This window comes from Numenius arquata, chromosome 14, assembly GCF_964106895.1.
Source record: "Numenius arquata chromosome 14, bNumArq3.hap1.1, whole genome shotgun sequence".
NCBI classification, from domain to species: Eukaryota; Metazoa; Chordata; class Aves; order Charadriiformes; family Scolopacidae; genus Numenius; species Numenius arquata.
Genome location: NC_133589.1, coordinates 2,013,551 through 2,036,958, shown reverse-complemented (window position 1 = coordinate 2,036,958; position 23,408 = coordinate 2,013,551). Strand labels below are relative to the sequence as shown.

At 42.6% G+C, this 23,408-nt stretch overlaps 2 protein-coding genes across 2 annotated transcripts in view; one reads left to right on the top strand and one right to left on the bottom strand.

Annotated features, from left to right (window-relative positions):
• CHLSN (cholesin) overlaps positions 1-23,408 on the top strand; it is a 118,620-nt gene that overhangs the window by 24,225 nt on the left and 70,987 nt on the right. The window lies entirely within an intron of this gene.
• On the bottom strand, positions 15,667-22,969 carry GPR146 (G protein-coupled receptor 146). Its single transcript, XM_074158403.1, has 2 exons — positions 22,785-22,969; positions 15,667-20,159 (listed from the first exon to the last, which is right to left on the bottom strand). The coding sequence occupies exon 2, from the start codon at positions 20,113-20,115 to the stop codon at positions 19,111-19,113; it is 1,005 nt and encodes a 334-aa protein (XP_074014504.1). The 5' UTR covers positions 20,116-20,159; positions 22,785-22,969; the 3' UTR covers positions 15,667-19,110.

The window sequence follows — 23,408 nt, the reverse complement described above, 5'->3', positions numbered from 1 at the left end:
CTAGAAAATAACCTACTTATCCGTGGCGCAGCTGAAACGGCGATGTTCTGTCTGAATTGGGACGAACAGCTTGTGTCTTCTGACAAACTCCTTCACTCACTCTGTCGGCTTTGTCACTGACGTGCAGCTCGTACAACTCATCTCTCCAGACTTCTTTCTGCCCGGCTGATCTTCGGGCCATGTTGTTTCATCTCCCTCTTCTCAGGTGCAACCCAAAACCTCTGATGCCAGCTGAGAAATCCTTTCACAAGTGTGACGTTGGCTCTTGGGTTCAAAGAGACGATTCTTATCGACATTCTTCCTTTCTGAGCAGGTTCTATAACGGTCTGTTTCTACGTAGTGTTCTTTCGTTATCCATCTGCTCGTGCTGGCAGCAGAGCAAAACTGAGGAGGAAAACAGGCTGACATAATACAGTGCAGACGTCTTAGCGGCTGGTTTTTACGTCTTGCAGAAATGTTGTGGTCATAGTGAGACTCCGTGTTCCCCTTTATTCGCATGTGATACAGTCGTGGTCCATAAAATTCAGGGCTTGAGTGTCTAAGACTAGGTCCATATATCTAGATACTGGATCTATATTCTGTATTATTGTTGAACAAAAATGTCCTTTATTCTCCCATTCATGCACTTTGGCTGTTGTTCTTCTTGATCCATCAGTGCTTGCCTTTCTCTGTCTCAGGCAGCCCGTGCTGATCTGCACCAGTTCTCCAGGCAAATTGGGACCCTTTGGGAAGACCTTCTAAAGCACCCAACTGCAAAACAACCTCTCCCTTCCGTGAGCACTCGGGTGTCGTGCAAAGGCACATATTTAAGCATCAAAGCGGCTTTTCTGAGAACCCTTCAGGCCACTTGAGCCTTCCTCATCACATCGCTGTATTTGTGTAACTTTGCAGTCGAAGTCTACGTCTTTATCCAAGATTTAGTACGGTTTTTTGCCTTCCTTGTTTCTGTTCTCTCCACCTCTTGAGAGGAAAAGCTGAAACCGAAGCCAAGTGTGTAAGGTGGCTCCCGGCCAAATTTGGTGACGGTAACAATGCACTCAAAGCAAGAATTTCAAACTTTGCCCCTCCATCGGCTGCTGATCCTGCAGGGCTCCGGCTGAGCTCCTGGACGCAGCTGGCTTATTCTCCCGGTCGGATTTTCTTCCCATTTTGCACCATTTACCCATGAATTCTCATCTAAATACATAACGCTCCTGTCTTGTCTCCAGCAGATGCCCATTTCAGTTTGGCACTGGGGCTCTGCTTTTGTTTGCCTTTTTAAAAACACACCTCAGTTTGCTGTTCTGGACTGACTTACCTATTTTTTTTTTTAGTTAGTGTATTATTGAATGTGGCTCTTCCAAAGCATACGACTTCATGCTTCTGAAAGAGCTCATCAAGAATGGCTTAAATCAATAATTGCTGTAAGTCTTAATGCAAAGTTGAAGCTGAGAGTGCGTTAACAAAAAGCTTTCATTCTTGCACAAAGTTTTAATTAGCCATCCTGTTGATCTTTCCAGTTCAGTGCCTCACAAAGGACCCGAGGCTTTCCTTTATGGACCGGTGTTTCCATTAATTTGAAAATTTTGTTTTCTGGCACAAGAATTCACACAAAAACCTTAAGGGTTCCAACAAACGCAGAAAAGGAAAATGGAAAAAGGGAAGAAACGCTCGGTTTGTGTGTGTATATATAAAAATATAAACAAGTGTTACAGTAGACTTATAATATCACACACTATTTCAGGATTGTAATGGATTCTTAAGCCACATTTTGCTGCTGCTACTGGAATTTACCAATGTTATAAAAACAAGTAGTTTGTAGGGTAAGAAGTCAAAAGAGGAAGCATGCCTGAGAGAAGGCTTTGGCTGCAGATTTTCACCTGTGTTCAGAGTTGTTTTCTGCTACATTTTTGTTTGCGTCTTTGCCAGGACATCGATATTATTACAAAAGCACAATTCTATGGCAACAGTACTCTTCTTTCTACTTGGCTTTGAAGTAACACTTACGGAAAATAGGAGATTTATATATATATATATATATATATATATTTATATATTTATATGAAAAAACCCTCTCCCATAACCCCAGACCCTGCATGTTTTCTCATAGATCATTGCAAATACTAGAGCTAAATATCTTTTTTTCTTCCAGTACTGGGAACTGTAAGATAGTCCAGGGTTGGCTTTTAAAGAAGGAACAATTATCCTCATTTGAAGAAGGAAAAAAACCAAACCAAAACCCACAAACAAACTAAAAAAAAGTGAAGGGCGTTGACAGTTCTCCAGAAGAGCTGGGTTTACTGAGACCCGCTTTCACGGGTGGTGGTTGTTACTGGTATTTCCAGGTGGTTGCTGGCGGCGTTTCCCCGTCGGCAGTTGTGGATGACGCGAAGTATTTCATCTTTGCAGGGTTTATGAAAACAAAGAATAAACACCAAACTAGCACAGCTCTCGCAGAACAGCACTATTTCTGCAATATTCATCACGAGCTCGTTCTTGGGAGTTCCAATGCTCTTCTGTAGTTTGAGCGTTGTTCTGAAGAGAATCATCACGTTATAAAATAGACGGCAAATAACTATTGTTATATTTATAACGTAGACAGCAGGGTAAGTACGAAAGTGCTGTTGTAAGGCCGGAGCGTCAGCAGGCGCCGCTTTAGCCAAGAGAACAGTAAAACAGAGTATCTGAAGAAACGAAGGGATTCCAAATCCAAAGGTGAATTTAACGATCTCGTATTCAGGCCACGCAAATAATGGGTCCAACTGGCAGTCTGTTTCTAACTGGTAGTTACCTGTGCCAACCAGTACCGCCCCAGTCAGCGCCAAACAGAAGGCAGATCCGAGGATGAATCCAACACACAACATGGGTCGGTGGGTTCCCTGGCCGAGCACGGTCCTCGGTGGAAATCTCCCCAGTAATAGTATGAGAAGTGTCAAAATCAAAACGTAGTGAGAATTGAAATAACTGAAGTTGAAGAAGAAGGACAGAACGTTGCAGGCGAGGCGGGTTGCTCTTAAATAGTCAGGTCTGGTGATGACGGTAAATGATAAAAAAATCATTATAACGTTGCTGATGGTGAAGTGTAGAAGAAACAAGTCTAAGTTTTCCATGACTTTGTACTGCAAATACTTCTTTATGAAAATGATCAAAATACATATGCCAGCTATTAATCCTGTTGGGACAAAAAGGGCGATGTAACAGTGCATGAGTCTGGAGATGATGTTTTGAGAAGCGATGAAGGCCTCGATTTCTTCTGGGGAGGTGAAAGCCAGGTTCTTGCTTGGGTAACTGATCCACGTCATGTTGTGGGAAGTCATCCTTCCTTCCGCACCGTGGGCTTTGGAACTGAAAAGGAAGGTGAAACAGGTTTTAAAGTACAGATTGTAGTGTCTCTAATTTTTGTGTTAAATATTATGTGCAATATGAGCCATTTGTTCAGAATGGTGTCCCTGCCCAGGGCAGGGGGTGGGACTGGATGGTCCTCAAGGTCCCTTCCAACCCAAACCATTCTGTGCATTTTAAGCATTGGAATGGGCTGTGGTTGAGGCACCATCCCTGGAGGTATTTAAAAGACGGGTTGACATAGTGCTTAGAGATGGTTTTTTATCGGAGTTAGGTTGATGGTTGGACTAGATGATCTTAAAGGTCCCTCCTAACCCGAACAACTCTATGATTCTATGAATGAATGTGGTCACTTCTTTTGGCAGATTTTACGTTCCTATGTGAATTTCAAGCAAATTTGCATAATATTTTTAGCTGGAAAAATCTGCCTTTTTATTTTTTTATCCGGTTCCTGCTCTGACCACAACCCCCTCTTGACGCTGACGGGACTTTCCCGGGGCCAGGACTCGTGTCGGCTGGCTGAAGGAGGGAAGAGCTGGCCCTCGGCGGGTGAGGAAGGAGTTGGCTCTGGGATTCAGTGGAGCCGTTTTTCCTCCCCGTCTTGCCAGCGAAAGGCGGAGGGCAGTGCACGGGGCAGCGCCAGGGTGCGGGCTGCAGCTACAGCCACAAAATCCCTTTGCTGCCCCGTCGCAAGGGTGGGAATTTGTGTATGATTTGAACCCAGCTGACGGTCCCAGGGCTCACGCCCCACACTGAGGAAAATGCAAAGATAATCACAATACGAGGCAAGAGGCACATTCCTTTCTTTGTTTTAGTTCTGCTTCCTTTCTGTTCTGGAAAAAAAAAAAGCCTTTCATAACCGCAGTCTGTGCTGAGGAGCCCCTAAAAAATGAATGTGAATGTTTAAGGACTGTTATGAACAAACTGCTTTCATACTAAACCATCTTTATGCATTAATAATAGTCATTTTTAGATGTAGCTGTTGCATAAAACTGCAAAAAAAAAATAATGCTTTTCTGCATGCTCGAATTTGAGAAAATGATTACTGGGGCATTATAAGGCTATTGATAAAGTTTTAGCAAGGAACATTTTTTTTACAGCTGAGTTATAAATTCCTGAAAATAGGGAGTAATATGGATAGGCTGTTAGCTGTAATGACTCTATGATATGTTGATATAATAATTCTGCTACCATATAAACATTTGGAGGATCCTTTTTTTTTAAGCCAAAAAGCTTTGTAGGAGAACATAATATGTACTCATGAAAAACTGAGTGTAATAGATATGGATATATAAGTTTTACAGACGACCTAAAAGCGTAATTAACTCAATTTCTAAAAGAAAATTTCTGTGTGCCTTGTACTGATTGATGCAGAAAATAACATACCTTTTTTTTTTTTTTAGTTACAAAGGATAAATATTTTTCAACGTAAGATAATGAACTCGCTATTCCTGATTAATTTTGAATGTCTGCTTAAGCATGGTCCTTAGTACTGGAAAAAGTTAAACATGCAGGTATTTTTAGAGTGTAGAATGTTGTTTTCTGGGAAAAAATAATCATTTAATCACAAGAATTGAAATTTTGTGTTAGGTTATTTGGTGTTTTTACTTTGTTCCGCTGTACACAGGGCTGGCCTGCACAAGCAACGTACGTAGGACATGGGGCAAAGACAGGACAGTGGAGTTCTCCTTATAGAAGTTTCTATACAGTCATATTAGTACCGAGAGCGATCTACTTAGTTGTACATAATGCATTTTCCGTAAAGGGATTCTGGTGATGTTAACTCTTAAAGCGAAAGTAACTTTAAATTGGTAAAAGTTCATGAAGATGCATTAATGTTTTTAAGCAGTGCTCATTATAGATAAGTCAGTGCCTTAATGCTGTTTGACAGTTCATTTATGGTTGTTACCTCTGACACTACTTCATATTTCTGATATTTCTAATCTCTCCTCAAAATTGGAATTCTAATACTGGTTTTAATTAGAAAAGTTGACTTATCAAAGTGGCTTTGATTAAGTGTGTATATAATCTTACATAATTATAATTTCATTTATATAAAACTGTGGAGTTATGTTTTGATTCAGCAGTGCTCTTTGTCCCCTTTTAAAGACAGAGTTTCTTCCTTTTCTAGCAAAGGTGATTTTTGGAGAGGTTCCAGCGCAGGCAGGACCAGGAAGGACCAGTTAGAGGTGCACTGGCAGGGGGGACAGAGGTGGCTGGTCCGGCTCTGGCCGAGTTCTCACCTCAGAGCTGGGTCACGCCGGGTGGGACGGTGTGGGTGGGCAAAACTGGTGGAAGTCTCTGAAGCAAGTTAAGAGTTGATAGGACAAGGGGTAAGGGTTTGACACTGAAAGAGGGGAGATTGAGATGAGATCTGGGGAAGAAGTTCTTTGCTGTGAGGGTGGTGAGAGCCTGGCCCAGGTTGCCCAGAGAAGCTGTGGCTGCCCCATCCCTGGAGGGGTTCAAGGCCAGGTTGGAGGGGGCTTGGAGCAACCTGGTCTGGTGGGAGGTGTCCCTGCCCAGGGCAGGGGGTGGCACTGGGAGGGGCTTTAAGGTCCCTTCCAACCCAAACCATTCTATGATATAATTTTGAAGCTTAAAAATAGATTGTTAAATATGAACAATCTTAAGAAATCCAGTGTTACCTTCTAGTCCCGTCAGGCCTTTTGCAGAGCTGAACATTTGAATTTTGTTCTAGCACCATAAAGGTCTCCATTATCTTCCCAACAGCTCTTACACCATGGGCCAGCCAACCACACTCGCTGTCCATGCAGTGAATCTCAGACCAGCTTAGCAACATTCACCTTACACAGTGGCATAATTGCGAAGGAGACAAAGGCCATAGTTTTGGTTTCCCAGGAAATCATATGGCCTTTACATCAAATTATGGAAAAAAAAAAAAGAGATGCCAAAAGTTGGTTAAATTTGCTCAGGATTTGCCCTTGGCACTGACCCTGGGCTCGTCTTTGACCACAAGGTATTTTTTATTTTATTTAGCTACTCTTGGGGTGTTTAAGACAAAGTCATGAACATTAGACTCAATGCAGTGTATTCCAGGCGCTGCAACTCACTGTGCAAGAAAGTGCATCATCTCGGTTTCTCTTCCTCTACCCACCAGTTTGCCTGTTTCTCTTAAGATTAATTAATGAGGGAAATTTGCAATATGCTGCTTGCATTATCTTCCCCTCTGTTGTCACGCTCCAATGTTTTGTCCCTTCTTTCCTCTGTTTTAATTTCCTTTGTTTTAATTGACCATCATTCGCGTGTTGTGGATCCTTCCTTAAAAAGTGGCCTCACTTTTTTCTTGGTGGTTTTTTTTTGTTTTTTTCCTCTTTCTGGCCCTGTTTCCCCACTGTCACCCACTCTCCCTTTCAGGTCAGCGGTTAAAGCAAATACGTCTGATTTTTACTTTCTGAAGCGAACACGTTATCCTTCGCTTCCAACAGATGGAGCTGAGCCCAGGAGCGGAGTGTTCAGAAGCAGCTTAAAACCGCCTTTGAGCAGGGAGAGGACCCAGTCTCTGAGATCTCATTGTTTTCGGTCCCCCGTCCCCGCTTTGAAGGTTAACTCTTGCGAACGGAGAGCTTGGTTTCAAGGAAACTTTTGTTTATTTAAAGTCTAGAAAGAAGAGCTCCTTAAAGCGGGGAGTTTCTCCCTGGCAGCCAGAACTCTTCCTCTAGAAAAGCTTTCTGCCTTCTGTCACCGGCCGTTGGAAGGAAAATATTCTTTCATCCGCTCCCTAATATTCCTTGTGGAGCTCCGCTCTCGGGGGGCACGTGCAGCGTTGTCACGGGCCCATGCAGGGTGTAATTTGGGGGGTGGAGGGCTAATATATATGCGAATTTGTCCTGTCTGTTCATACTAGGTCTGAAAGTTAAAAGCTGGTCTGAAGGTATGAAAGACGGAAATGTGAAATACCATCTTTGTTTTTCTTGCGATGTCAAAATTCCCACGCTTGGGGCAAGTATTTGAGGTTGTAAAGATTTAAGAAATCCCGCCCTTAACCTCTGAAAAATGATCAGTTTCTGAGAAACCGAAAGCTTTTATTTTTACTTTTCCAGCTTGTAAATGAATCGGCGCTGGCTGAACGCAATCTCCAGCAGCATCGCTGACGTGTTTCCTGCCCTATACAAATCCTCGCAGCGCGGTCAGGATTATCCAACAACCTCCCTCCTTTAAAAGGCTGCTCTTGGGGGACGGTCGGAGTCTTCGTCCCGACCACTGACCGGTATTTCGTCCTGTGGCCATCGGTGGTTTGACGGGAGTTAAGTATTTCCCGGAAAACAGCCTTCACGTTTACTCTGTGTAATGCTCAGCTTTATAATAAACTGCAGTTTTCTGAGGATGTTTCCCAGATAAAGTAAATACTACAATATTTACTTATTTGGGTAGTTCAGGTGTTGTTAAAGAAGGGAAGACTAAAAACGTTAAATTATAACGTCAGCTTCACAGTTTGAGCCTCTTGTGCTGAGTAAAACATTGCATATTCAAAGAATATAAAGCACTTACCTTTTCAAGAAAATGCTCCACAGACACAACTGGCCGAGACTCACTGTGGATGCTCAGCTGAAATACAGTTATTGTCTGGAGGATATAGCCCTTTCTATTTATGTCGAAAGCAGGGTGTATATGTTACCATAACTTCTTTAGCTGCTGTACACGGCGATGAAAAACCCAGCGGCTCGTCCGCTACTAAACCACCGAGTTCTGTGAAGGAAACAGGAACTGGGGGTAAGTCATTCAGCCCATCCACGTTGCATGGTTAGCAAACCTATGGTTTCATCATGTGACTTGAAAAGTTCAAATTATCCTCTGCAGCCAGATATTTTAGAACAGAAAAGTAGTGTTTGTCCCCGGCTATTTCTAAGTGTGTGAGGCCATCCAGTGGATTTATTTTTTTCCTGTCCATGAAGTAATGCCTCGTGCCTGGCCAGCCCTTGCAAGTACATTTTTTTCTCGTGCGCTGTTGTAAGTGCTAGAGGTCTAGAAAAGGAAAAGCCCGTTGAATAAATACCAAGCAAGGCCCCTTGCTTAACAAGATAAAAACTCGACACAGAAGCAGTGCCTGACAAAAATATTAAGATCCCTTCTTAAAAATAGGGTGTATTTCTGTTTTCCCGTGGGTCCCAGCTCTTGGAACGCTCCCAGTATTGTACACATGCAATAAATTATTTTTCCAGATGCTCTGCAATGGCCATGAGGTGTTAAAAGACAGAATTTTGAGTCTGTAATATGTTTGGGGTCTGGCTCAGCATCAGTCATCTTAGTGGCTGTGTTTAATGGTGCTTTTAAAACCTCAAATATACACGAGCAGGAAAGGGTTGGCTCATGATTTTTCTAGTGCCTGCAGCCTTGCTGGCTGGAGCGCATCGGTAGCATCGTGTTTTCTCATATCAGCACATGGGAAAGAACATTTTTATTGTAATCTTTTAATACTCTGCAGTGGCTTTCAGAGGTTGAGAAGATCATTTGTGACCAGTGTTTGACCGGTGCTCTCTGTTTTCACGGCCTCTTACTTGTTGTGCTTCAACAAGCTTTGCTGAAAAACACGTGGAAAGAGCCAAAGCACCATAAAGAAATGAAATGAGACAAATGTGTATGAATCTAGATTTCAAAATTGGAATTGTGGGTTACCTGGAGAAAATACTTCATCACCAGGTCTACGTTTCTACCCGACGGTGGGCACTCCCGCTGCAAATGCTGCTTTGAAACCAGGGATGTGTGTGGAGGGCGTAGGGATGCTGCAGAGACCGGAGAATTTCAGCTCTTGGGTGGATGAATGTTCCTGTTCTTTGGGCAGTAGCTGAGCTCCACAGCAGCTCAAAATCTGCTTTCCAATGATCTTACACTTGTTGTTCTGAATATCGCATACTGACTTCAGTTTTGATCATCTCAGCACAATAGTTTGTTGGACTGGGTGGACTGCGTCCCTTCTATTTACAGTAATTCCTCCAAATTGTTACTGGAAAACTTGGATAAAGCTGGCTGTGTAGGTGTTTTATATATAGCATTTGCCTTTGGAGTGTACCCAAATCCAGGTTTATTTTGCTGGTGTTAATTTCTCATACTTAGGGAGGGTAAAGGAAAAAAATATTCATTGTAATCATGTGTGAGTCAGGCAACTATTTTTTTACATTGACTTTCCATGCAAGATGCAGATTTGAAGTGTCACCTCATTATTCCTAGGACTCAGGGCTGTGCAGAGAGCACGCTAAACTATTTAAGCATCCCCAAATGATTGGGTTTGAAATTGCAGGAACATTTCAGAAAGTGTCTTCGTGACTGGAAGAGATTGACTTGACTTCTTAGGGTTTGGTGCTTCTGTTGGAGCTGCATTGGCTGGATGTACACGGGGGTGTCTGGCAGTGCCCTTTGTGATTATTATTAGTAAAATAAAGGCAAATTAACGGCTGCACCAAAAGTTTAAGGAATATTCAAACCACTCTTAGAAAGGTTGAAGTTATTTGGAGTTAATTAGCAATCAGTGAGCAGGGAGTAACTCAAGTGAAGATAAGCCCTGACACAGCAGTGCTAAGGCTGCATTTCCTGTTATTCAGTAACCGCTTTCCTGACGGTGCAAGGTGGAAAGCAGAGCTCCGAGCAGCTTATCCGCTAATGAGAAAAATTATATAAATAGAACCAGGAAAGCAAAAAAGAGAAAAGCTGTTTCTTATGCCTTCATCTTTTAAAAAAAAATAAAAATAAATCCTAGAGAAAGCTCCTTTCTTCAAAATTATGTTCACACTTACAAATATTATTTCATAATTTGGCTGAAACCTGTTTTAAGCCTTATTATTTAATTATATTTAGAGGGCAAGAACATTTATCATCCTCTGAATCGGGAGCAAGTAGCACGTTACCATTTCAGAATGTGTACGTAGCCTCAGAGAGTCACATCACAAAGTGTCCCCATTTTACAGGTGGAAAAACTTGGCTCCTGAGAAACTCTTCCTTCCAAGCGGATGGAATAAATTGAAAGCCAGAGAAGTAGAGGGTGGAAAATCAAGGTTTCCCAACTCTGTGTCCTTTATTCTGTTTAGACCGTGCAGATTCCCATCTCGATAGCTGCGGTTCTGCCTCGTCTGCGGAGGGGGGACCGAGCGCAGCCTGAGGTCCCTTTCCAGCTCCCCGGCGTGGTTTTGGCAGTGGCTCCGGCGCTGTCATTGTCACGGTTAATGCGTTACTAGAAGAAAAGCGAGCTATTGCTGTGGGGTGACCAGCTGTGTCTTTCCTTAAACAATAAACCAGTTCACTTAATTTGCTTAAATGATCACGGAGTGCGAGTCGTGTGAGAACAGTGGCGAGCAGGCTGGTGTCTAGTTGTGTAAACTTTTCATAAAACTGCAAAAAAAGGTGGTGAAGTGACTGTGTTTGGGATGATGCATCATTTTACTATTATTTTTTACTGATTTATGTTTTTTTGGTGACTAGTATGCATTCGCTTACATGCTCTCAGTGGAAAAGGCTGGTGTAAGATACTGATGTTCTGGATAGGGTGGAGGCAGGAGAGGTAGAAGTTGCAGGAGTTAAGTAATGGTGAGATGCGGTGAGGATATTTAAGGATTGGCTGATAACACACATCATTCCATCAGCCACCTACAGTGTGCTGCGGTGGGCAAAACTCTTATTTTTTAACACATCTTATTGTTTCTATGGCAAAATAAATATATGCAGTGCTGAGTGACAGATGTTATTATAAAGAAAGCCGATGTGAGCCACTTTTCTTTTGAACAAACCCACTAATTTCTCTTAATAGACCTTTGGAACAGGTTGCCCAGAGAAGCTGTGGCTGCCCCATCCCTGGAGGGGTTCAAGGCCAGGTTGGACGGGGCTTGGAGCAACCTGGTCTGGTGGGAGGTGCCCAGGGCAGGGGGTGGCACTTGATGGTCTTTAAGGTCCCTTCCAACCCGAACCGTTCTATGACTCTATGACCTGTGTCACTGATGTGTTCATGGGAGTACGGATCCCTGACAGTAGGTTTAAGTTGCAGTGAGGTCTCTTTTTCTCATATACATTAAGCCAGAGGAGAGAAACTTCTCCATCTTCTCTAACAAACACCGTTCAACGCTTCTGGCTTGTGAGATGCTGAAACCATGGAGATTTCAGGCTTTTTATTCTCTGGCTTAACGCAGATCCCTCCGGTAAAGCTTTATGGAGATGGTGATTCTTGCTCCCCATCCTTACGACTCCTGGTGCCCAGCCGCTCGAATGATGGTGGTTCTCCCATGAGTAGGAGGACTCCTGGTTGCCAACAGCGAGTGGCCACAGTCACCGAGCCCAACGCCTGCTGTGGCTCCCAGTCTAAGGGTCAGACTGGCTGCTCTGGGGTAATGATTATCCCTAGGGAGTTAATCCTGCGTGAGAAGCCTCAAGTCTTGTTTTAAACTATGCTGTTGTCTCCTGCTCTCAATGAACGTGTATCTTGCCTTTGGGATATAATCTCATTAAGAAAAACTGTCCCTGTGTAGTAGGACTGGTTTGGAATATTAAATGGCTGTTATTACCCGTTCCCCAGTGTACTGTGATGAAAAGCAATTGCTGTGTTACTGGAATTTTGAGTTGTGAAATAGTCTACAATTTTTTATAAGATTTTTCATGGACTGCCATGTATTTCCGTCTTAATTTTTCCTCTACTGTTGTTATGTAACAAGAAAAAAAATTAGTGTGGGATGTTAGCCATGGAGTTAGTCAGAGGTTGCCTCGATTCTCTATTCAACAGCAGAGCTGACACATTGGAAGCTGTTCTTGGTGGCGTTTTGGCACCTTAAGGCTACTTGTATTAATGGAATAGCTCAAGATTCCTGGGAAAAAACCCTTAATTTTTGAGAAGGACTTATATAATAAGGCTTTTGATATATAGATACAGATTTGTCAGTCAATGTGAAATCATTCTTGTGTACTCTTGCTTTTAAGCTTATGTATGTTTAGTCTTTTTTCACTTGAGAGCAAGCAAATTTTATGTATTTGGTTAAAAGACCACGGAACATTAGGCCTTTGACATAAAAAAGGAGGGGTGAAAAGAGCGGGGAAGTTGTACACGGACCCAAGAATTGCCAGAAGAAAGTTAAGGAAATTTTGCTTATGGATGAATTTTAGAATAAAAAGCTTGCATATCTTTATTGTATTATAGACCCCGCATAGTTGGTTTTGGGAGGTTTTTTTTGAGTGTGTGGTTCTAGGGTTTTTTTTAAAATGGAGTTCACATGCTTGCGCTGATTTATAAGGTACGTGGAGCTATGTGAATTTGTAAAATTTGATGGTCTTACTGGCTTTCCTTGGAACCCTCTGCTTGGATAGGGTTAAAAAAGCACAGGTTGGAGATGTGTACACATAAGCACTGGTATTAATAATTACCTGTGCCTCAGAGGCTGGTGGTAAATCAGCATTTCCTGCTTTTCAGCTACATTCTGTGCCGTGGGATTGCTGCCTTCACAGCTCGGGGTTACTTGCCCATGATTCACTATTAGTGATTTTATATTGGCTTCTCTGGGCATTCTTTGTAATGTAAGTTGTTTTATAAACAGTATTTTATTATTATTACCATACAGTAATGTTTCTATCAATCACAAAATAAATTCCTCAGTGTGGGCAGATCATCGATGTAACTCAGCTGCGAGAGCTGAAAAATTGCCCTTATTTCCAAATAATACTCTGCTTTTATGAAAGGGTGGAAAAAAGCTTTTTTTCTAATGGCAAGTTTTACACAAGAGCCGGTCACTGCCTAGCACTGCAGGTGCTAGAATGATTATTTTGTTGCATGTAGCCTGACCTGAAAAATTTCAGAAACTTCTGTATTAATTAAGTATGAATTCTATTTCATTGTAGACTAGTGAAACCGTAACTTAATTAGAAAGAATTCCAGTGCTCTGGCGCTGAATGGGAACGGCACTTCCTTTGATCTTTGAGCATCTTGTCAACCACGATGACTGGTACCAGATGGTTCATAAACCAATACAAGAAACACGTGCTTTTTTATAAATATTTCTTTCTTGTGAAGAATCAGACCTAATCGCCTGTTTAAATATCCATCTGTTAGGTTCAAAACCAAAATTAACCGTTTTTTTTCTTGCAACAGAATTTTCTCTTACCTGCCCCATCCTCGCCGCAGGCGGTTGTTGGAGAAGTTACGGTTAATTTTGTTTCTTCTTACAAATACTTGCAGCAACACCCTTATGCAGACAGGACCAGCTCCTACAAATCTGTGTTCAACCAGAAACTGGGACTGATTCTTATTTTTTTTTTTTTTTTCTTTTCTAATGATTAACTTAAATCCTTTAATTAGTTTTACTGATTTTCCTGCTTTTGGGAACTGCAAAAGTATTTCTGCTAGTGACCACCAGATGGAGTTTCTAAAACAGCTTTGATAACCTGACACCAGAATTAGTTTCAAAATGATCTTTTAAAGGTTTTAAAGATGAGTTAAGAACAGTTGTGGAAATTCTACCAACTTCACGATAAATTTTAGCTTCAATTTGCAAATGTAGTTGCTAAAATTAGGCTTTTCAATTCATTTAGCAGTGGCAATTGCTATGGCAATGCGTCGGGTCAGATGCAAGTGACGAGCAGAAGAACTCCCTATCGATATGGGTGAGATTTGTGATAAAACTGCTTTAAGGTCAGAAGGACAGAAGGTCCCCAGCCTGAGCACTGCTGTCATTTTTAATCAGCGATGATAAATGGGGGGGGGTTAGCTACGTCCTTATCTGTAGCACAAAAACAATTTAATTGAATTTTAGTTTAAAACCCAAAGTGTTACTTCCCTTTGAGTTTTCTGGTAGCGGCGTCGTGTTTTCTTGGCAGCCCTGGGGCCTGTTTTCCTATTGTATGATGGTTAAATGTCTATTTTCTGCGGCTGCTCCAAGATGTGGTTGTCTGCAGCGGAACCTCTGCGGACTGACAGAAGAGGGCAGGTTCCGATGCCGCGCTGCCCTGGTTTGTACAGCGTAAAGCTATCGACGTGGTTGCACCCCATCGACTCTCTTTACACGCGTTTATGTAGAAGTTCACCCTTTGCAAACCTGTAGGCTTGTTAAATTGCTGCTTATTAACTAGAATTTAAGATCCTTCAAGTCTGTGTTGTATAAAAGGAGTTTTACTCATCCAGCCTTTTAATGTATAATGGTTATATCATAAAGCTCTGAGCAGTGAAGTATCAGAAAACCACTGCTCTGTTTAGAGATGTTGGCTCTCCAATTACAGTGACAGAAACTGCTCTTTAGAGCGTTATATGGAAGTAAGGGCATCTTGTCGGATACTGGCCTTTGACTAAATGATATAATATTGCAACTTCCACTTTCACGGTTGCCATTTTCATTTATTTCTCTGTGAGACTTCACACTCAGAAGTGCCTGGGACTAAGTTTTTTTTTTTTTTCCTTATGGAATTCACCCATAACCATTTTAAATAGAGTTTGCTTTTGCTTGCTATCTTCCCACACTTTACAGAAAAATTAAAGGGAACAAATTACTAATTTTGAAAGTATAGCAGGCAAATATTTTCATATATGTGGGGTGCACTAACTGATCTTTTGCTCATACGCAGTGGTTACTGCAATAAATGCATTACGAGGCATCTTATATTCTTAAAGCTAAATTTTCCTGGGGATGCCAAAGGTGGGGGTTATTACATTGTGTTGTTCTGGGAACCAAGAGAGTTTCTGCAGGAGCTGATTTCCGAGCTCTCATTTGCGGCAGCACAGAGGGGAGGAAGTGACAAGGACACGGTGACTGTACGCCTCCGTCACCACCTCCTGTTTCTGCCGTGCGGCGTCACGCTCTCCTGTGAGCCGCGGGATTCTGCCGAAAAGAGCTGGGGGGGTGTGTGCGGTCCTTTTTGCTCTCATTCCCAGCTAACTTCACGCTATAATGAGATTTTAATGATGGAAAAATTATGGCCTGGAAAAATCTGATAATTTAACGTGTCTGATTTGACATCCAAGTCATGTAACTTGTTATGTTTTGATTCAGGGACGCAACAGGGGTTTAACCTTGTCTACAATAAGTTTTGATCAAGAAAGCCAAAAAACCCCCAAATCACGCATCTTCCTGACCAGATGCGCTTTAACACTTTTTAGTGTGAATTTATGCGTCAATAGTTCCTTTGTGAAGCTTTGCAGAAAGTCCATCTCTAAATTATTTTGGCATAATGTTGAAGGCCACGTGCCTTCGTTTCAGTAGAACCAAAAATTTTCTAGGGGTTGGTCGCTTCATTAACTGAAATTATGTCTTGAGACCAACTCAATTCAGTTCTCTAAATGAAAGGGTTTGAAGCTGGGACCTCTGCTGGGTCAGTTGACGCGGACCTGTCTCCAGCTCCCTGTGATAATAATTTAAGCAGAAGCAGAGCACAACATTTTTTATTAGTTCATTGATTTGCCTTAACTGGCGGCTCAGCAAGAGGACTATAAGCCATAGAGCAACTCAAATATTGAATTTAATTTTGTGAGAAAATAACACTGTTAATAATGGCACTTAACAAGTGCTTACTTTCTAGAATACAGTATATACATACAGAAACATACAGTACACCTTACTGTTCCAAGGTTTACATTTAAATCATACACTTCGAGAAATAATTTAATAAATTCTTTGCAAATTCTTTTTTACATCAGTAGGCTGATTTTTATCTTGCATATATACAGTATTTTATTCGTATTTATTTAAATGTGAAATAGATAAGCCCCTATTTACAGTCATCAGAAACCTTCAGGTATGTGAAATGGAAAGGCCTCATTCTTGAGAACTTTGTATATTAAAGATTTGTCCTTCCTTAAGTATTTTGCACTTGCTCATCTACTTTTTTTTTTTTTTTAAATATAAATATTGCAAAGTTCTCGCTTTTTGGGATACTGTTTTTTAAGAGGCACCATGTGAGGGTGCTGCAATTAAGTTCAGAATTTCCTTAAGAGAATAGGAGTCGGGCAGCTCCGTGGCACAGTTTCTTTGAGGCAAATAATATATCGAACTAACTCTTAAAAAAAGTTGAGCAGATGTCAGTCTTATTCATTAAATTATGGAAGTTCTTTGTCTTTCTGATTGCCATCACGTTCAGTATATTATCAAGGATACACACAAACATAGTTAACTCTGCTGCAATAAAAAAGATCAGGAAAAATGAAAATTGAGGGTAAATTATATAAAAACTTGTTCTTTCTCCATCTTTTAAATAGCAGCTTCTATTTTACTGCAGAAACCCATTTGTAATGTTGAACGGTTGAATGAGGTTTGGGTCCTTGTGAAGGAATCAGTCTGATGAGGTAAACGTGAGTGGGGAACGGTACCAAGTGTGCAAGCCCCAGGGATGGAAACAGCAGCAAAAGGAAATGAATAGCACAGAGAAGGGAAAAAGCCAAGAGAAAAAGACAAATGATAAAAGAGCCGTGATCTGAACCTGGGAATATACCATGGAGAGAAAGGAACATGATAAGGAATAATTAGGATAATTATTGGAGGCAGAAAGTCAGATCCCTCGGGAGAAGGGGAAGGAGAAGAAGCAAGGATGAAGTTCCTGCTGCTCTTCAGCCCCACCGTCCTGGCAGGGGCCCAGCTCTGGGAGCCTCCATTCACACCAGATAAGCCAGTTCCTCCCTGCTGGAATTTTTCCTGCATAATGGGGCGGAATTTCTTTAACAGATTTTACATGAGAGATTTAATGTGGTGCATTAGGAAACCTCATTTTCCCGGAATGGGAAGAGGAGCCTGGTTGTTTGTCAGTCAGTTGTAAGGAAAGATTCCTGTCTTAAGCACTTGTGTGTGGAAGGGAGCTTGAACGCTCCACGTGTGTAGAAATTCACAGAAAACCTCTCAAGTTAAGGGGAAAAAACCCAACCAACCAACCCACTGGGTACCAAAGCAGCCAGGATCGTGTCAGCACGGAGGCACTGTAAATTAGTGTGTTAATAGGGCACGATGATAAAGAAAGGCTTAATTCCTTAACACAGCTTTCATCAACAGGCTAAAGGTATGAAATAAATTGATGTAGTTTTCAGGTGGAGAAAAGGCCGTAGAAATAGAAGATTTACTATATAGGGGTTTAAGGGTTAAAAAATTCAATGAAATATGGAAAGCTATTAAAATAGTAAAGATTAATGGAGAGTCTTCCAGCAGGATGTTGGTAACTTAGAGGCGCTTGTATATGACAAAGAAAAAGGGGAGATGGATGAGATGAAATGACTTCAATAATGTTGAAGAGAAAAGATCCAAAAAGGCTCTTCCTCACCCGCTTCCCACTTAAAACTTAAGCTGTTTCCACGCTGACAAATTAAGACCAATTATGAGATTGCGCTGTAAGTGATGGGAAAGGTTCTATTCTGGTTCTATTCTATTCTGTTCCGTGTTTTTTCTATACTAGAGGCTGGAAAAGCCACATTTTTTAAACAGTCCTGTGGAATTGGAGTTGTGTTGTGACAGATAAAGCAACGAACTGATTCTGCCGTGGTGCGGGGGGGTGACAAAGGTGTCTTGCTGCCCCCAGACCCGTGGGAGAATCTCAGTTTAACTTCCCCTGCCTCTGGCAGGAATAATGCGACCGCAGCCCAGGAACAGGTCGGTTTTGGGTCGGTGTTCCCTAGTTTGCTGTTAGGGGTAAGGTAATTTGCTTCCTGCAGCACGAAATCTTACGGATTTCATATACTCAGTAAAATTTGGCAAAATGGGTTGGATTTCTTCATCCCCACTGTGAAATCCAGAAACTATACTTTTATTGTGTATTCAAGATCCCATTGGGAGGCAAAAGGCTGATGCTGACTGGGATGCTGATCCATTACCCCCAGTTTAAAATCTTATATGTATTGCAGGATTTTGTATGGTTTCCAAACCTCCAGTGATGCCCTAGATTAAAGAGGCTTTTTAATTCATTTGTTGGAAACATATCTCTTGAAAATACAAAATGTTAATCATAAACATATTTATTTTTAAGATAATTACTCTTGTTACATGAACATATGTGGACCATAACACTTAGCCGACATTCTTTACTAGTTAAATTTTGATTTAACTTTGTAAACCACTGTGTCCTTCATTTTAATACGCGGAACAAACATCTCTCAGTTCCCTTAGAATTAGTTAATAAATATTTCTGAATTCTTGAAATGTTTTAGGATGCAAACAAAGCACTGGAAAAATAAAACACATTTTTTGTTAATTGTTATATCTAGAAAAAAAAAATAATCACTTTACCATAAACGTTAAAACTTAGGTTAGTTTGTGCGAGAAAATAATTTTGGAAAACGGTAAATTAGGCTTCTTTTAGAGGGGGATTCAGTGATGGAGAAAGAAATTAAATAATTTAATTTATAATTAACACTTACTACTCAGACATGTATAATTGGATAATATGATCTCTAGTAAAGATCATCTATATCATCTTCATTGAAAAATACTATTTTCTTCATCAAGGATAGCACTGTTACTTCTCTGTACAGAAAATAAGGCAATACCTTTTTCTATACAAGATACAAGGTGCTGTGTCTTCAGTCAAGGCTCCAATAAACCGCTTAGAGATTTCTTCAGGCAGGAATATTGGAACGACGAAGGCAGAGTTTATGCTTTAAAACCAGTTCAGTGCAGTGGAAGTACTGGATGTCACGGGTATGGCAGCGCAGAGCCGGAGTCTCATAATTAACTAGTTGGAAATTAAGACTGGTTGATGTCACTGTAATGGAAAGCTCCTTCCAGCCCCTGGGTTGGGACTCCCGGTAACGCCTCCGGGTGCCAGCGCTGCGCTGTCACCGTCCCAGAACGGTCACCGTCCCCGTTCTGCAGGGACAGGGCACCCCAGGGGGTTCCACACCTACGTCATCACTTGCTGTACGACCGTGCGTTCATGAGAGCACCCCTGATTCCCACAGTGTATCTTTTTAAGCAAACGTCGCAATTTGTTGGGAAAGTTTTTGTTAATGTATCTGTAGAGCAGAGGCATTACAAAGCTGCTTGAGAAAGCCAAGAATTTGGACAAAATCTTGGTAAAATGTAATATTCGCCTGTAATTCTCATCTGCAATCCTTCCCTGTGCATTAGTAAACGTGCTTACCAAGAGAATAACGTAGTAGGGTGTCCACAAGGTGAACTGTGTACAGACCGTGGCAATCAGAAGCCTGTGCACCGACGGATCTAATCGTCCAGTGTCTTGATCCAGTGGCGTCGCCTCTTTGCGTATCCGCAAAATTAATGTAAGTGCATAAAGTACAGCGATGGCTGGGACCACGTACCCGATAAAGACCATAATGGCATCCGCTGCTTCCTTGTTCTGCATCTTGGAGCACTCGATGATTTTGGTGGACACGTGACTGCAGACGTAGAAGAGGAGAGATGAAAAACTGGTGAGCATGGCACCCCCCCAGATGAACCCACAGACGTGCTTGGTGTTGTACACGCTCGACATGTAAGTTCTAGGCAGAGCGCGCTCTATGTAGTAGTCCAGACTGAGCAAGGTGGTAGAGTACATGGTAACCAGAGAGGAGACGTTGAATAAAATCAGCAAAGTGATATAAACTTCGTTGTTAGAGTTCCAGATGGCCCACTTTGTGTTGGCGAGGCCTAGGAGGTACATTGGGGCCAGAGCGTTGATGATGAGACCCGCGATGGCCATGTTGACGAAGTAAACATCTGGCATGGTCATGGTGGCTTTGTTGTAGAGGTTCACCAGGACCAACAAGCCGTTGTAGCACAGCCCGACCGGGAAACAAATAATGAGGTAGAGGAGGGAAAAGACGGAGAGCACGAGGTGGAAGTCATGGCAGAGACGCTGCTCCTCGCTGTTCTCCGTGCTGTTGTTCAAGGTTTCACAGCTCCACATAGTGATTTCAGCTGTTGGTTCTTCTCTGCTGGTTACCAGCTGCTCTGGAGAGAGAGAAATAGTGAAAATATTGTTGAAATATCATATTGTAAGTGAAATGCAGCGTAGTATGAAGAAAACACTTTAAAGATAGAAATTACACACTTCACATAATCGATCGATTTAAGGTCAGTGACTGAAATGCCTTTTGATCTTCTTAGTCCAGAGAAAGTCATCTGCGATTCAAAATTTCATGAGACTAGCAAACGTTCTGAAGCTTTAATTTAAATGAAATTAGTGGCAAGTGAGTTGATACAGGACACTCAACAGAAGTAAATCATAAACTGTGTATCTTTAAAATAAGTGCCAATGTAATATACATGAAGATTAGTACAGTGGGTTTTTTTTAAATTATTAAACAGTGCCTCTTACGTAGCTAATAATATATAAGGGTAGTTGCTGAAGAATTGAAGGAAATAAAATCTTAGCAGTAAGATGGAGAATAGAGTTCTGCAAGGTGTTAAATAAGTTTCTTGAGCAGGTAGTTTCTTAAGGGGCACGTCCAAGGCAGTGGGGTGGGTGTATGTGGGTCACTGATAACATTGACAAAGACCAGAGGAAACTGGGAAATGAGATGAAGGGGTTGTTTGGTTTTTTGGTTTTTTTATAGATCAGTTTGTATTCAGACCTCCAACCTATAACCATTTAGTTCTAAAAAAAACAATGGACCTCTGTAGTCGGGGGAACCTAATATCAGGGCAGCCTGACTTTCCAAAAAGGCAAGAATTAGCTATCATTTCCTCTCAAAAGAGCTTCAATTCTTTGAAGAGCGTGCTAGCACCAGCAGTCCTCGTCCAGCGTTATCTTTGCCTTATCGTCAGTAAAGAGAGAACATTTCAACTGAAATCGGTGAACTTCAAAGCAGTCATGAAGAGTCCCTTTCCAAAATGCAGAACTAAGAGATAATCTCTGAGGTACAACTGGAAACATCCCCGGCCTTACGGGGACGGTGGTTTTTATTCCTCCCAGCCCCTTTCTGGGATGGCGTGGACTTTCTGCCGGTGATTTCCCCGTGTCACGCGTGCCCCCCCGACACCCTTTGTGTGCTCCCCTCCCGGCACCCAAGCGTTCGTGCACGTACCTGCATTCCTTCCAGAGGGAGAACTGAGATTTAATCCCATCCACAACAAACGTTGTGCAACTGAAATGAATGTTACTTGACAACACGCTGTACCCCGGGAACCACGTGGGGAAATGACACACCGCGGGGCGGGGGGGTACGTAGCTGCATCTCCCCAGCACTAACCCTTTCACCCCTCAGCCACTGGGCAAAATTTGGTCCAGAATCGTGTCAACTTCCATTTTTTTAATTTCCCATCGCATTTCTTTCGTGTGCCAGAAACAGGCTAAAAATACGGGCGTTTTATCTGGGCAAACGAATTTTTATTCCACTGTCACGCGCTGGGTTTCCTCAGATACGTGACTGCTGTGGCAGCAGCACAAGACACAGTTCTGTTGTTTTCAAAGTTTTCTTTCATCTTTGTGGAAAAAAACACCTTACTTTTGTTGTTTCCCCTCAGTTCTTTACCTGTAGTATTGCGTATGTGTAGAAAGTACGATAGCTTTAGCTTGTCTTTCAAGCCTCATCCTATTTTTGAGCACTGCAAACACCCCGGGTTTTATTGTCAGGAAGCATCTGTGGTTTTAAGTTTTTAAGAAAGTTTGGGTTTGTTGTTGTTTTTTATTTTATTTATTTAAAAAAGCTGTTTTGCACGGTCGAAGGCAAATAAATTACATCTCATTGAGCTGCTATGACTCGATTGAAGCGGAGCAGCAGACTGGAACTGGGTATTGCAAATATATGCATTAGAGAGAGCGCAGGGGTGAGTAAGGCCAGGCGGGGATACAGTCACCGACTGCCGTTGGGGAGGTTTCTCCTGAAGCACGTACCTTTGATTGCTCCAGAGTGAATTACATCAGCCACAGAATACCTGCCTGGATATCCCCGCGGTCTTTGCTACCGCGCTTTACATTTTATAGAGCAGGGGGATGACTGGTTTCACAAGTATTTTTAGTAATTACCCCTTTTCTTTTCTTTTTCTTTGGGTCCTCTAAATGCAGTTAAATAAGGCAATTCTATTTTAATGCTAGGAATGGGAGACAATACTATGTAACACAATGAAATCTCAGGAAGTGACAAAACTTACCTCTGACAGGAGCAAAAATAAAATCCAAATTAAAAATATTTCCTGAAGGAGTTTTGTTGACGATTTCTAAATTACCAGATGAGGTACTTTTGCCTCTAATGTAGAAATCTCCTGGTTTTAGTTGCCTCTCACCTGCGGCGGCACTGTCCCCGCGCGTGTGCCCAGCTCAGCGTTTCCTCCCCAGCCCCGTCTGTTGTCATTTTTAGGGCAGTTCTAGGTACGTCCCTAGGATGTTTCGGACGCCGCAGTTTGAGTCCGTGGATCTAAACCAACCCCTTTCTCTCTCGGAAGCAGTTTCTCGGCCCCGGGATCGCTGCGGTCCCTGTTTACCCTCCCCAGCTCCCGGGCTCTTGGCTGCTCTCACGCTTTTTATCAGGTTAAAAATCACGGTCAGGAGTCGAACCGCCGAGGGTTTCTCGCCGCTGGCTCCCCAGCCTGCCTTTCCCCCCGCCCGGCCGTGCTGCCCACCCTCCTCCTTCCTACCTGCAATTCGGGTTTTTACATTCCCGGGCGCTGCCGGAGCCCCTCGCCTCGGCCGAGCCGCGATTCCCGGCCACCGAGCCGACTCCGAGTCCCTGGCTCGTTGCCGCTGGAGAACATGGTGCTGGGCTGCGGGGCAGCCTCTCCGCTGCCCTGCCCTCAACGGCACTTGTTTTTCCTCTCCGAGAGAGTCCCAAGTTTCTGGCCGGCGCAGGCTCCTCCCTTCCCCAGTTACAGCCGCTTCGGCTGGAGCTGGGTTTCAGATTTAGGACTGAAAATACCCGGGCTCCGGGGCACGCGGGTTTGTTTTGGTGTTGTCACCTGCGCCGGGGTCCTCCGGGGACACGGGAGAGGGCCATCCATTCCCCGCCAGCGCGATGGACAGCTCTGGGTCGAGAGCGCGGGGTTTATTTTTAACCCGGGAGGGGGACGCGTAGCGCCGAGGTTTCATTTTTATCGGCCCTATGTCCTAAACGAGCAGTATTTAAGAATTTCTGTACTAGGAAGCGCCCGGGTGCTTGTAGGGTAAGGGCTTACCAGGGTGTGTAACGAGCTCGGAAGGAAAGTTTCCAAGCATTTACGTTGAATTTGGAGATTATTACGGCGTTGTGAAAAAGCGTTACAACA